Source organism: Lactuca serriola, chromosome 2 (genome assembly GCF_051521515.1).
Source record: "Lactuca serriola cultivar US96UC23 chromosome 2, Lser_US96UC23_V15, whole genome shotgun sequence".
Lineage (NCBI taxonomy): Eukaryota > Viridiplantae > Streptophyta > Magnoliopsida > Asterales > Asteraceae > Lactuca > Lactuca serriola.
This window is the reverse complement of record NC_136409.1, coordinates 222,854,313-222,869,936: the sequence shown is the minus strand read 5'-3', so window position 1 is coordinate 222,869,936 and position 15,624 is coordinate 222,854,313. Positions and strand designations below refer to the sequence as shown.

The 15,624-nt window shown below is 34.4% G+C and overlaps 3 protein-coding genes across 6 annotated transcripts; 1 reads left to right on the top strand and 2 right to left on the bottom strand.

The window, feature by feature from the left end:
• Positions 1-1,648: 1,648 nt before the first annotated feature.
• LOC145090110 (uncharacterized) lies at positions 1,649-2,659 on the bottom strand. The gene has a single exon (XM_079028454.1). The coding sequence runs from the start codon at positions 2,657-2,659 to the stop codon at positions 1,649-1,651; it is 1,011 nt and encodes a 336-aa protein (XP_078884580.1).
• Positions 2,660-4,290: 1,631 nt separating this feature from the next.
• Positions 4,291-9,510, top strand: LOC145088669 (potassium transporter 2-like). Of its 4 annotated transcripts, none has more exons than XM_079027052.1 (10): positions 4,291-4,690; positions 5,936-5,997; positions 6,099-6,333; positions 6,427-6,672; positions 6,763-6,816; positions 7,274-7,534; positions 7,664-7,716; positions 7,811-7,928; positions 8,009-8,263; positions 8,352-9,510. In XM_079027052.1, the coding sequence occupies exons 2-10, from the start codon at positions 5,959-5,961 to the stop codon at positions 9,434-9,436; spliced, it is 2,346 nt and encodes a 781-aa protein (XP_078883178.1). In that variant the 5' UTR covers positions 4,291-4,690; positions 5,936-5,958; the 3' UTR covers positions 9,437-9,510. The 4 variants fall into 4 exon arrangements, with proteins under 4 accessions (XP_078883178.1, XP_078883180.1, XP_078883181.1 ...); XM_079027054.1 differs by lacking the exon at positions 4,291-4,690 and adding an exon at positions 5,167-5,553; XM_079027055.1 differs by lacking the exon at positions 4,291-4,690 and adding an exon at positions 5,646-5,669.
• Positions 9,511-9,635: 125 nt separating this feature from the next.
• LSF2 (dual specificity protein phosphatase (DsPTP1) family protein) lies at positions 9,636-11,511 on the bottom strand. Its single transcript, XM_079027056.1, has 4 exons — positions 11,132-11,511; positions 10,341-10,546; positions 10,084-10,254; positions 9,636-9,967 (listed from the first exon to the last, which is right to left on the bottom strand). Exons 1-4 carry the CDS (start codon positions 11,424-11,426, stop codon positions 9,764-9,766), a joined length of 876 nt encoding a protein of 291 aa, XP_078883182.1. The 5' UTR covers positions 11,427-11,511; the 3' UTR covers positions 9,636-9,763.
• Between the last annotated feature and the right edge of the window lie 4,113 nt (positions 11,512-15,624).

Sequence of the window (15,624 nt, the reverse complement as noted above, 5' to 3'; positions counted from 1 at the left end):
TTGTAAAAGAACTAGGAAACATCTCACCAGAAGAAGGCACATGTGCCTCCCCAGTCTGGTTGCTGACATCAAACAAATTAGTCTCATCCAGATATTGGTCTGCACTAGCACCATTCCTCTGATGGACATCTCTCAAGTTATCTATTCTAGAATTATCAAGTAATGAACTAGAGTACAAAGAATCATCATAGGAAAAAGGATCACTAGAGCTCAAAGGATCATTATATTTATTTGTAATTGAAGAAGATTTGAGCTTGAAAGGAAAAACAGACTCATAAAATTTAACATCCCTGGAAACAAAAACAAGATTTGAGTCAAGACTAAGAACTTTATATCCTTTTTTATCAGAAGAATAACCAAGAAAAACACATTTATCAGCCCTTTCAGAAAATTTGTCCAAATTATTTAATTTTGTTGCAAAACATAAACATCCAAAAACTCTAAGCCTATCAAAAACAGGAGAAGACTTGTAAACCAATTCATAAGGAGAAGCTCCTTTTAACACAGAAGTAGGAGTTCTATTAATTAAAAAAACAGAAGTTAAAACAGCTTCTCCCCAATACTTGAGAGGTAAACCAGATTGAAAAATCAAAGATCTAGCAACATTAAGAATGTGCCTGTGTTTTCTCTCCACAACACCATTTTGTTGTGGAGTGTGAACACAAGAAGTTTGATGTATAATGCCTTTAGACTCAAACAAATGTCTCATCTTATTATTTAAAAATTCAGTTCCATTATCTGACCTAACTGTTTTAATTTTAACTTCAAATTGATTTAAAAGAATATTAAAAAACAACAAGACACACTCATAAACTTCATCCTTTGATTTTAACAAATATACCCAAGTAGCTCTAGTAAAATCATCCACAATGGTCAAGAAATATCTAAATCCTTCTACAGTGGTCACTCTATAAGGACCCCACACATCCAGATGAATTAAATCACCAAGACCTGAAGTTACATGTTGACTAACAGGAAAAGATTCTCTAGTTTGTTTTGCTTTATGACACACATCACATGGAGGAAGAACATCATTATCAAAACTAAGTTTTTGTTTTAAAGAATTCAAAGCTTGATCAGAAGGATGACCAAGCCTGTTATGCCAAGTGAGTTTAGAAACACAACAAAACGATGAGGAATTATTAACCCTAAGAGAATTACCTGAAGGTTCACTATTCATGTAATAGAGACCTCCAGACTCTCTACCATTCCCCACCATCACCTTTGATTGTAAACCCTGAATTTTGCAACCATGTTCATTAAAAATGACTTCACAATTACTGTCCTTACAAACTTTATGAACAGATAACAAATTTACATTAAAGTCAGGGACAGCAAAAACATCAAACAATGTTAAAGAATTAGTCATATTCATATTACCAATCTTTTCTATTTTAGCAGAAGTACCATTAGGATGACTAACAAGAAGATTCAATTGAGACACATCCACAGTGTCATGAAGAAGAGATTCAGAAGCAATCATATGTTGATTTGCCCCTGAATCTACAATCCATTTCTGATTATTAAGAGAGGAACTAAAAGCTTGAAATAAGCAAGTACCTGCCATATTAGCACTAGCAGATGCTTCCTCATTAACCTGCTTATCATTTATAAGTTGCAAAAATTTGATGTATTGTTCCTTGGTAAGCTAATGAAACTCAGAATCTCCAACAGAATCAGTAGAATTAGAAACACTAGAACTCCCAGAAGGAGTTGTAGCAGAATTAACAGAAAAGGATTTTTGACCATTAAAATCATTTTTCTTCTTAAAATCTTTTGGATACCCTATTATTTTGTAACACTTATCAATTGAATGACCTTTAACACCACAGTTTTTGCATTGAACAATTTGACTCTTATTTTTATTAGAACTGTTGGAGTTAAACTTATTATTAAATCTACTATTAAAAGCAGTAGACTGAGACTTAGATGAAGTTTGAGATGATTGAAGAGAACCCAAAGAACCATTTCTTTGGAGAGACTCTTCTCTAGACAATATAGAAAAAGCAGTTTTAACAAAAGGTAATGGTTCCATCAGTAAAATATGACTCTTAACCTGACTATATGAATCATCAAGACCACTAAGAAACTGCATAAGTTTCATGAGATTAGAGTGATCCTTTTGTTTAACAGCAGCTTCACATGTACATTCAGTGAGACTAGTAAGACCATCAAATTCTTTCCAAAGAGAGTCAAGCCTATTGAAGTAGTCTGAAAGAGAAATTCCATTTTGTTTAAAATTATTTATTTGTTGATGAATATTAAAAACCACAGAACCATCTGACTTGTTATAAGTTTCAAACAGGCTATTCCAAACATCCTCAGCAATGTCAGAATAGGCTTGACTCTGATAAATGGAATCAGAAACAGACGACAGGAGCCAAGAACAAACAACTGCATTGGCCCTATCCCACTTAATTTGTTTGGATTCATCAACACTCGATTTTTTACAAGTTCCATCTACAAAACCAAGTTTATTTCTAGCCTTAAGGGCTCTAGACATAGAACTTCTCCATAATCTAAAGTTCTCATTACCAGTTAGTTTTATTGTAATAATTGTTGTAACAGTATTATCAGAAGGATGGACAAACAGAGGATCATCAAAATTAACTTGATCATCTTTTCCACTTCCACCCGGAGGATCAGTAGACCCAGCCATACCAAAAGATTAATCACAAAACTTACTACATAAATGAGATAACAAAAGAAAAAAAACACGAAAAAACAGACTCGAGTATTGACTTAAAGTCCAGATGGTCACCACGTTTGTCGGGGCCCAAGACAATCAATACCGAGTCAAGAAAATCATAAAGAACACACTACGAAAGCATATAAAACGCAAACAGCAATAACTGGTGTACTCAAGATATCCAGAATCTCACAAACAAAATATGAAAAGAATAGAAGAGAACAAGAAATCCCTCACAGTGCTATAGTGACGATTTCTTTAATGAATCGACTCTACTTGTCCGTTCTCTACTTAGGGTTTATCGGTGATCAACTCCGACCCCTAGAGAGTTATTTCAGACAGATAGATTAATCGAATGAAGCAACACCGATGTTAGCAACACCAAGTATCCAGCAACTGAACCTGCAAGGATCCACAAAGAACTCACAGTACCAGGATTCTTAAAAAACTTTTCACTAAAAACACCGATCTAAAGATTCAATGAAAGAAAACTTCAGATCAACCAAAAAACTGTAAAAGAGAAGCAAAAAAAGGTTAGAAACAACCTTTAACGATGACGTTCTGAAAAAACAATCATCGACGAACACCAAAAACGAAGAACACGAAGCCTACAGCTCTGATACCATGTTAAGAAAGTAAAGAACACCAACGATTCCCAACTTGAACAGTTTATTCACTATAAACCAGTTCGATCAAACATTTACTTACATCAGAAAACTCTCTACAAAATTCACTCACACTCAAACATTTACATGAATCTCAAGAAGACTTTACACACAAAGATCTTCTAGATCTAAGTATGAATACACTGGGAGAAAACCCTAATTTTAGAGAGAAGACTTAGAGAGAAGAGAGAATCACACACGAAAAATATCTACTGACTTATCTACACACACATAACACAATATATATCTCGGGTATACAGCTCCATGGAGCTATCCACAAACCCGCGTGTAAACCCGGTAACCTGCACAAGATATACACAACACACCCAATACAAATACAAATATACAGAACTTACCCTGCATAAGAATTAATGACAAGTTTGATGTATTGGATACTTATTTCAACAAAATCTTTAGCCTAATACTTCAAGGCTATAATTCCAATGAATTACAAAATATATGAATTATAAGGAATAAAGCATCGTATATGAATACTATTCCACTAACAATAACAAATAATAATGTGATTTCCATCAAATATATACTAGAATTTTAGTTAATAAATGCAATTTACAGCAACAATAACAACTAACTTCAGTTAAAATGTGATTTTCAACAAATATATACATCTAATAAGTCAATAACAACTAATTTTAACAAATTGAACAACATTTATTTTTTCATGTTTCAGCAAAATAACAACTAATATCGTTTTTTTATAGAATTAAATCACATAAAATGTCTTCTAGTATTTAAAGAATTAAAGTTATAGACGTCGACGCCATACGCTTTGGGTTAAATATTAATTTATCATTTATATTATCCGATAAAAAAATTATATACGGATCGTGAACCATCGTCTACATCCACCCATCTGAATAAAGACAATGCTATACTCGACATTCGACCCGACACTAAAATATTCCCCATTTGAATACACAATATTCAAACAAACTTCAATCCTTATTCAAATCCTCTAATGCCTTCACAACCACTTCACTTTCACTCATATCATATATTTATATTTATATTCACTTCACCTAAAATCGTTCCTTCAATATTCCCGCCCATCTATTTCTTTATGCAGATTGCAGATACAGTCATACACCAGCATCCGACTTTAATAATATTCCCCTTTCCTCTTTGCCCACACACCATTTTTCTTTATTTTGTTTTTCTCTCAAGATCTATAATGGCGAACCCATCTCCAGTTTCCAGATAGACGCTGTTTGTAAATCAAGAGAAAGTAACCGACTTGGCTGTTATTGAATGAATTTGGAGGGACTATGGAGCTTTTTGAGTTCATTAATGGCTGAAAATGGGATTTGGATATCAGGTTCATGTGTTATCTTTTCTGTAAACTAGAAGTTCATCTCATGTTATCATAGATAAAGACTGGTGCTTTTGATGTGTTTGTTATGATTGATTGTACTCATTTGGATTCAATATTCATTGCTTTACATACAGCCTCAAATCTCAATAATGACTGAGAACACGACAGGTAGGTGACCCCCACTATCATTTTCACACATTTTTTGAGGGGTTCTTGAAAAAAAAAAAAAAAAGATGAAACCTTAAAAACTTAAACGTTGAAGCCGTGAGTACCAAACAAACAAGCAAGGGTTAGGAGAGAAAATAAAGGAGATATTTGGCGAAAATTAAGTCACGATTTCATAAAGGGGTCCATGTTCTAGTCACGTGCTCATGCTTCCCTCTCCCATAAACCATAACTCCCACCCCACCCCACCCAAGAATCTCATTCTTTATATTGGAAATAAGGGTTACTTTTTTCAAATCTTGATTTGATTAAGCCTAATAAAGATTACCAGTTTCAGGTAATTACTTGATCATATCAAGTGTTGGATTTCATTTTAGCATGATTTGGTTTACTTAAATGTGGAATTTTTGAAAGAACATCCTGCCTAATTCTTGACAAGTCCCCATTGAAATCTTGATTGTGTGTTTAGATAGGTTGGTGGGAGTTTGGTATCTATCATGAATTATGAGCATGCCTAAGTGAGTGATAGAGAGGGTAAAGTGGTCCTTAAAAGTTTTGAATCTTGTGGGCTCGATTTTTCTGTGACTGATTAGATGATATCATAATGCAATTGTCGTTGAGTCATGTGATTGTCATCTCTTTCCTAATTTATTCTATTCTCTAAACTTTTTAAACTCATGTTACTTTCCTGCCTCTACATGGTAATCTCATTTATAAATCACACTTGATTATTTAGGGGTTAAATTTCATTTGTTTAAATTCACTGTTCTGGTAAAGTTTTGTTGCTAAAAGTAGGTGCACATTGGGATTGAGTGAGGTATGGGTTCCATTCCATTTCTCACAAGAAAAAAGAATATCTTCTTGGGTTATGAAAAAGTTCTCAAGTCTTTATCTTTTTCAATTCCCTTGATACTTATCATCTATTCTGCATAAACATGGTGTCTTTTGCTTCATATCCTTCGCCTTTTCACTTTCAATGAGTATGGGGCACCATTAGAGTTCTTTTAGCAAGTGGGTCACTCTTTCTTCATTTCCAAAATACAACTGTGAAGTAGAAGTCTAAGTTTCTTGTTTTTCTTTCAGCTGGGATCTTGCAATTCTGAAGCATGGATCTTGAATATGGAAATTGTTGGGCCAATTCCAAGGTATCAATCAAGAGCATTGAAGAAATCTTTTTTTTTTTTTTCCGGTTTTCAATTTCTTTCTATATATGTAATATAAAATGTTTTTGTTTAAATTTGTTTAGAAGGATTCATGGAGGACAACTTTGCTGTTAGCTTATCAAAGTCTTGGTGTCGTCTATGGTGACCTCAGCATTTCTCCACTTTACGTTTACAAAAGTACATTTGCAGAAGACATTCATCACTCTGAAACAAACGAAGAGATTTTTGGGGTTCTTTCTTTTGTCTTCTGGACATTAACCCTTGTCCCTCTTTTCAAATACGTGTTCATAGTCCTCCGAGCTGATGATAATGGCGAAGGTAAACCTCATATAATTTCTCATTATTTGATTTGATTTCAACCCAATTAAAATCAAATTAAAAGTTAAAATTTCTAATCGATTGATCTTATAGGTGGTACTTTTGCTCTTTATTCGTCGATTTGCCGGAATGCTAAAGTGAGTCTGTTACCAAACCGACAAGTGGCTGATGAATCATTATCTACATATAAACTTGAGCAAACTCCCGAGAGAAAAAACAACACAAAAGTGAAAATGTTGCTTGAAAAATACAAGTTTTTGCATACTGCTTTGCTAATTTTGGTTCTTCTTGGCACCTGTATGGTGATCGGAGATGGACTCCTTACACCGGCAATATCTGGTAAATATAAATCTTGTTTAATTTACATTTCCACCCTTCGTTTTTAAGTTTATTAACAACTATCGTACTGTGTATTTGTTTGTTTTGCAGTTTTTTCTGCAGTTTCTGGGCTTGAGTTATCTATGTCCAAAGATCACCATCAATGTGAGTTTAAAGCTTTCCGTCTTTTAGGGGGTGTTTCAGTTTGTGTGTACGTTAATAATTAAATTTTTTTTGAGTGTTTGAGTACAAGTTATTATTATTCTGAATTTCTGATTGTCAGATTATTTAATGTTAAAATATGTAGAAGCCGAGTAAAAAAAAATTTACAAAAAAAAAAGATTATTGAGATAAATTCAATATTTTCAAAACAGACATCTCCACACCCAACTTTATTATAAATGCAGCTTTTTTTTCATCATTTTGCATGATTGTAGGTTGGGGGACCCTTCATTTTGTTAAAACCATGGTCTCATGGTCCCTTCTTTAAACTTATACATGTTCTTTCTTTCTAAAAGCGTTGTAAATTTTAATTGGATGGAAAAAAATGTTTTTTTTTTTTATGCTCGAAATGTTTTCTTATAAGAATTAAAAATAAAATATTGTTTTGTTATATTTGCAGATGCAGTAATACCCATTACTTGCTTCATATTAGTGTGCCTGTTTGCACTACAACACTACGGGACACATCGAGTTGGGTTCTTTTTCGCGCCGATTGTGTTATTATGGCTTATTTGCATAAGTGCCCTTGGTGTATACAATATCATTCATTGGAATCCAAAAGTCTATCAAGCTCTTTCACCTTATTACATGTTAAAGTTCTTCAGGAAGACCAAAAAACAAGGCTGGATGTCTTTAGGAGGGATTTTACTATGCATAACAGGTAAAAAAAGTACAAGTCTTTTTTCACCATTTGGTGTCAAATCAACTGTCTTTATTATTACATGTTTTACCTTTAAAATTGATTGAAACTTTTTTGATGACCCCAAAAGTCAAAATTGAATCAATGTAGGCTCGGAAGCTATGTTTGCTGATCTTGGTCACTTCTCTTATGCTGCAATTCAGGTAGATTTAGACTGTTACAAAGGTTATCTATATTTTGACACTACGTGTTTGATATTAACGGGTATTTTGTATTTTTCCCATTTTGCCCTTGCAGATCGCCTTCACTTTTCTGGTTTACCCGGCGCTCATACTTGGTTACATGGGTCAAGCAGCCTACTTATCAAAGCATCACGAGATGAACGACAACATCAGCTATTACGTTTCGGTCCCAGGTATTTTCAATTTTGTTTGTTGATTAAAGGGCAAAATCGTAAATTAGCAAGTGGTTTTACGTGATCCCATTTGATTTCAGAAAGCTTGAGGTGGCCGGTGCTTGCAATTGCGATTCTTGCTTCTGTTGTGGGAAGCCAAGCGATCATCAGCGGGACATTCTCGATCATCAACCAAAGTCAATCACTCGGTTGCTTTCCAAGAGTCAAAGTCGTGCATACATCCGATAAAATTCATGGTCAAATCTACATACCGGAGATCAATTGGATACTCATGATCCTATGCATCGCTGTCACCATCGGTTTTCGTGATATCAAACACATGGGAAATGCATCTGGTACACCTGTTATGTCATGTCATATGTCATAACATCAAACACAGTACACTCTGTTTTATCTAAATGTTCGCTTTTGATGTGATTGCAGGATTGGCGGTGATGGCGGTGATGCTTGTGACAACGTGCCTCACATCATTAGTAATCATTTTATGTTGGCACAAACCGCCAATTGTCGCGTTATTTTTCCTATTATTCTTCGGTTCAATCGAGTTACTCTACTTCTCGGCTTCCCTAGTCAAATTCCGCGAAGGTGCATGGCTACCGATCCTACTCGCCCTCTTCCTAGTCACCATAATGTTCGTTTGGCATTACGCGAGTGTCAAAAAATACGAATACGACCTTCACAATAAGGTCTCGTTAGAATGGCTCCTAGCCTTGGGTCCCACTTTAGGCATGTGTCGTGTACCCGGGATCGGGCTCGTGTTCACCGATTTAACCTCGGGGATCCCCGCAAACTTTTCGCGGTTTGTCACAAACCTTCCGGCGTTCCACCGTATTCTAGTGTTCGTCTGCGTGAAATCGGTACCCGTCCCGTTCGTCCCGCCGGCCGAAAGGTACCTATTAGGGCGTGTGGGTCCCGCGTCCCTTCGAGCTTATCGGTGCATCGTGCGGTACGGGTACCGCGATGTGCATCAAGATGTGGATTCGTTCGAGTCCGATCTCGTTAAACGGTTAGCCGATTTCATCCACTATGATTGGTGCCGACCACGGGCGAGCAGTGCTGGTGATCACGCGGGGGCTTCCGATCGGTCATCCGGTGAGCACCGACTCGCGGTGATTGGAAACTTTGATGTGGATGAAAACATGCAACAAGAAAGTGTGTCACTTGGGTTCCAAACGGTTGAGAGCATAGGGGACATTATTGAGATGAGTTCACCAAAAGAGAGACGGGTGCGGTTCACGGTTGATGATAATGATGAGTCGGAAAATTCAAGTTCACCGGATGTGCAAATGAGGCGTGAGCTTGAAGATTTGTTGGCGGCTCAACAAAGTGGGACCGCGTTTATTCTCGGGCACTCACATGTGAAAGCAAAACAAGGATCGTCTGTTTTTAAAAGATTAGCGATTAATTTTGGGTATAATTTCTTAAGAAGGAATTGTCGGGGACCGGATGTGGTGTTGAAAGTGCCTCCCGCGTCTTTGTTGGAAGTTGGCATGGTTTATGTTGTATAAACTTAGTTTGTGTAACTAGTTTATGTTGATATATATCAAAATATGGAAGAAATGGAGTTCCCAAATTGGGTAAATGTTTGCTTTTCACTTAATAGAATTCACTCAAATGTTGTTTCTTCAAATATTATTTATCCAAACACAAGTTTATAAAGATAACACTTCATAGAAAAACAAACAATATATGTACAGAAAGAACGACTTAATAGAAAAAGTCAGTAGTTTATTTACTGAACCTCATCACACGACAATTCCCAGAGTTGAAGAATAGAAATACAACATTTATTAGTGAAATAAACTAACCTCTTTTCTTTCTTACTATAATCTTGTTCAAGTTCCACGAAGATCACGAACACGATTCTGAATCAGTTTCCTCTCCCACTCCGCCACATTCCCAAACGCATCTTCCGGAAGATTCTCGAAAGGCTCTTTCCAAGGATCATTTTTAGCCAAATCATAAGTAGCACCTCTTATCGCCTTTTTATTCGGTCCACATGGTCTTATTGTAGTAAGCTTATCATATGCTGTATTCAACTACACGCAAACACAAATCCAATCAATATAAAAATGTAAAATTGCATTGACATCGGTCTGAGTCACTGTCCAATGCAGTACAACCTTATGTTATGTTGAGAAAAAGGTTAACTCACATCCATGTCAAGGAACCAGAACATGTAAGCAATGGAAACAGCAGGAGCCCGACCTAAACCAGCTGTGCAATGTACATACACCCTTCCTTTTCCTTCAGAAATGGCCCATTCTAGTGAAGAAACAGCTTTTGGTAACATGCTCCTTAAAGAATCCGGATCAAAATCTCTTGCCTGCACTTTAAGAAAACACAAGACTTAAATTCTTGTGATTTGATTTGATTTGAGTTATTGGTGATTAGATAAGTTGTTGTGCTTACGGGTCTTCTCATATGGCGTATTCCAAGTTGTTTACATCTTTTGACTATCGACTCCAAATCTATTCCCCAATAAGCAATATCGCTGTCCTGTTGTAAGTTAAGAATGTATGCCACATTTTGTTCGTTTTTAAGGTGGTCGATATCTTCAGCTTTTTGAGGTTGAGATCCAACGATAAGATTTTCCGTTATCAGATTATAATTCATGCCTGAAAAGGCACGCCAAATATTGTTATAGATACTATCAAGAATCAAAGATATAACCTTTTTTTAATCTTTCTTTTTTACACCATAAAAGTGAAGCTTTTTGTAGGTACTTTACAATTTACAATTTACATTTATGTATCCTCTTTTTCATCTTTCTGTAATTGACTTTGACTTTTGGTAGTCACAGGAATAAAGGTAAAATGCATATCGTAGATTCGTAGGTTTATGTTAAAGACTTCCAAAAGGCAAACACATATAAAAAACCCAAAATAATAACACAAATAACACCTTATCAATTGATTTGAGACCCTAGACACATGCAATAAACAATCTCCGAAAGTAGAAGAATTTAAATTTGTCAATTGTTGATAGTCACTACAGTAATTGAAGTATTCGTCGCAGATATCAATCAAATTGAAACAAATTAGTTTAGCCAGATTAAAGAAGTACGTCCAAGATCACATGAGGGATTCAATAAAACCCACAAACCATTACATGAATTCGTCCAAACCCATGTAAATATTCATCGGTAACATAACTATTTCATTCGAATCCAAATAAAAAATAGAGACAAGAGAGATACTGACCAAGATCATGGTGATACTCATAAGGGTTTCTCATCATTCTCTTCATGGCAGTGTTGTAATCCTCCACTTTGTGTGTTGTTGAGCTTTGACGACTCTTGCTTGGTGGGGTTTCATCGATCTCATTTTGTGTTGCTTTACAGGAAATTGTGTCTGGTTTGAGGTTCGTAGGAGTGAGATTGAGATTGAATTGGAGTTTCCTATTGTTCGGATTTGAGAAGAGAAGTTTGATTTCGAGGGGTGAAGATGCAAACATGAAAGATGAAGAAGAAAAGGGAGAGGGAGCAAGAGATTTCATTTTCACACTATCTCCTCCACTGTCATGTGTTCCTCCTGTTTTTATGGTTTGTGGCAATTTCAATTCCTGTAAAACGCTTCTTTACGCAAACAACAACCTATATAAAATATAAATTTCATAAACATAACTAAAATGGGTAGAAGTTTTTGACCAAGTTGTTTTCTATATAAAACATCACATATTTTGTAACGGGAACAAATTACAATCACAAAAAATCTTATTTTTCTAATAAAAAAAAATCATATACTGCTGGAATATATAATTATTCAAAAAGTTTCATATTTCTTGTCTACCTCAAATTAAACATATTTATCCTAAAGATCATTTTCTTCTGGGGATGAGCATCGGAACCGGGTATCCGCTTTTGGAACCGGAACCGCCTTGGAACTGCTGGTTTTGGAACCGGCACTGCCTTAGGTGGTTCCGGTTTCGGTTCCTAAAGTTATGGAACTGCCTTAAGCGGTTCCGGTTCCGGTTCTCGTTTTTTCGGAACCGCTACCCGCTGGGTACCCGCCGGAACCGGTTAATATATATATATATATATATATATATATATATATATATATATATATATATATATATATATAATCTCATATAAATATGTGTGTTACTTAGACCAATTTAGAATATATATTGGTCCGGTTTTGTCCGTCTTTGGTCCGAATTGACTTGATTTGAATCGAACTAAATTGCGGTTTTATCGACAAAAGTTAACAAAATTAATGTAACCGGGTTACTCGCTCCCGGAACCGGAACCGCCGGTTCCGGGACTAGTTCCAAACATTTAAGAACTGCCTAGAGCGGTTCCGATTCCGGTTCTAACTTTCTAGGAACCGCCGGTTCCGGTTCCGGTTCTCGCCAAATGAGGCGGGTACCCGCCTATGCTCATCCCTATTTTCTTCTATTCAACTTTGTTAATACAATAACAAAGATGATTCGAGTATTTCAAATCAAACATCTTTATCCTAAAAGCATCTTTAATTGGTGAAGCCAAATTGGTAATCGGGATACCAGTTCTTTACAAAAATCGGGATACCATGTCCAAGTTGAAGAAACCCTTCGGATCACTTCCTTTGTTGTATTAACAACGATTTCGATAGGATCCACGCTACATTAACGGGGTCACAACTCACAATGACAATGTGATACCATGTCCAAGTTGGAGAGCTTTACACCTGAAGAACTCCATATAACCTAACAAATAGACCATATTTGGGATGAATATGTATGATTTGAAACACTGTTACCGAATTAACAAATTGAATAACATAAAAGAGTTTTTGTGACGAAAATTCTTGATTTAAACAAAACAAGTGTCACAAATCGATTTTTTTTTATAATATTGTGGCTTTCATGTCATATGGCCATGCTACGCCAACACCGTACTACAACTCAACATGACAATTAGGTAACCGAGATCCTAATGAAATGGTCAACATTAAACGAAAGTAAAAAAATATAATATTGGATTTAAAACAAAAAGTAATAAAGTTTCTAAATTGAAGAAAAGTATTAGTCAGTTACTTTTGTATTATTATCCCTTAAGTTAATTGCGCATGTTAAAATATATTTAAATTATAGCCCTATAATTTTGTATGTGAGGATAATGATATCGCATAATTTCAGGACCGGCCCAAAGGCCGGGCGAGCTGGGTCATGGCCCAGGGCAGCAACAAATAATGGGGCATCAAATTTTATCTATTCTTTATACGTATGTCTTTTTTGGCCCAAAATAATAATCACAACATAAATCCAAGGGCGTAGGTCTGAGAAGGCACGAGAGTCGCTAACAAGAAACAAGTAGATGCCTTCGTCTTTTTGGGGAAAACAACCTCCACGCCTAATTCAAGGAGTCCGACAGAATTGAAGAAGATGAGGAGACGGGGAGGAATTGATTGGATCAACGCTAACTTGCGTCTTTACCTGCTGTGATTCCCTAATAAATCAATTAATCAAAGATTTAACTATTATATATTTCCCATATGCTGTCCTCTCTATTCTGTATCTAATATGTAATCTCTTTCAAGTTTCATCTCTAATCTCTTACTTGTTACTTCTTAGATACTTTCTCAATCTCGTTAATCGTTGTTTTTAGTTCTATCCTTCATTGAAGCTGTGGCATAGAGATGTATGGCTAGTAGCTCGAACACGACCAAGTCCATCAAGTATTTGACTAATTGGCTGTTTGAGTATATGATTTGTGAATATTGTGAAGCAATAGTTTTCTTGTATAAAGTTTAAGTACAAATTTTGTTGTTTTATAATTTATAAACGATTTAATATGTCTTCATTAATTAAGAAATAGTCATATTGTTTGAGTAATTAAATGATTTGTCTAATTGCTCTCACAATGAACCAACACTAGTTAATAGAATTTGGGTGTTCAATTGTTTCGTTAGAGAGTACTTTCATGTGAGTTTGTTTGAATAGGATTAGAGTATTTAGATGTTTATTAAAGTGTGCTAATTTTGGTTTTAATAAAACAACAATTTGTTAACATGCGTAGAGTTTTTACATTGTTTATTAGAGTATTTTAATGATAATTTGTTTGATTTTGAGTTGATTACTGTTTATGTTTATTTCAGTATGCTTTGTGCCTTTATCCAATAATTTACATGTTTATTAGAAGGATTAAAAGTATAATTTACATATCACAAGAAACAAATCTACTTGTTGCAATCCGAAGCTTTGTCCATCCATTGTATACCGTAACAAAGAAGTTTTTTAAAAATTAAAAATTATAGAGGTTATATATGCAGACTAAATGGCGTAAGAAAGATTGAATTGTTAAGCATAATTGATATTTTTACAACAAAGAATATACCAACACAAATACATCAATTTAGGTGATGTTAGCAAGTTTTTGTTTGTATGTATACAAATTTTATATATATAAAAATGATTTTTATTTTGGTTTTATTACTCTACGTTGTATACAGGTTCAGTACAAATATAGGGGCATTGATAAGTGTTTTTGTCCGGGGTATGAAAAATGCATGGACCGGCCCTACATAATTTATATAAAAACCATGTAAATGCCTGTAGGAAATGCCCACCCTAATTTCCTAGAACCGTAATTGAAACAATCGGTTTCAAAATGTTGGAACCAAAATCACAATTAGTTACACTGGTTTCTAAGATATTTTTAGCAACATTCTTTTTTTTTTTTTTCCAATTATGAGACATGGACCAGACATTATGATGTGAGTTTTTTTTTTTTTTTTCTTTTGAGAACTACACTTTTATGTATCTTTCTTCAAAAAAATCGAGAGGTTTAAACTTTTAATGCAAAAAATAAACAAAAAAATTGCAAATAACACTAACAAATTTCATCCGCTGCCTATAAATCTAAAAAGAAAATATACATTTTTACTATCTTTTTCATTTTTGCACGAAAATAAATTCTTGTAACCTATGTTAAGGGCACGTGATAGGCACGTGGTAGGCACGTGATTGTTAGAAAGAAATGAAACAACCCAAAACAACTTACATTTGTTTAATATATATTCAAAACATATGTTTTGATATGTATGTTTGATAATTTCTAAATAAATTTTGTACAGTAGCTTTTGATAATTCGTACATACGCGCTTGATGGTTATAAGAAAAGGTTTTATAGATCAGAACCAATATTATTAATACTAGGTGTGAGACCCGTATATTATACGGGTTTGATAAAACAAAAAATTAAATATCAAAGTTTAAACAAAAATTTATTTAAATTTAAAATTTCACATTTGAAATTTTAAATTTTAAATTTAAATTTAAAATGAAACATATTAAATATTATATGAGTAATAATATTTTGTAATTTATTGGTTATTTTTAATTAAAGTAACTATTAATTGATGTGTAAATATGATACGTTAATTAAGAAAAGATAAAAAAATAAGAAAATGACAAATGGAAGAAACATTTAATCAAAAATACCAAAAAATGACATGTGTCAAAGTTAATGAGAGAGTGACATGTGGCAATATTATTTTCATTTATTAGGTAGGATTTTAATATTTAAATTTTACGGAATATATGTGTGCCATGCACATGATTTAAAAATTAAAGCTATTTTTGTTCTCCAAAGTTTCATTAGAAAAAGAACAATACACCATCAAGATTATATCAATTTTGGATAGGTCCGAAAGATTGACACAATCAAACATATCTAATAGGCATGCATGTAGTAGGACAGGTCACAAAC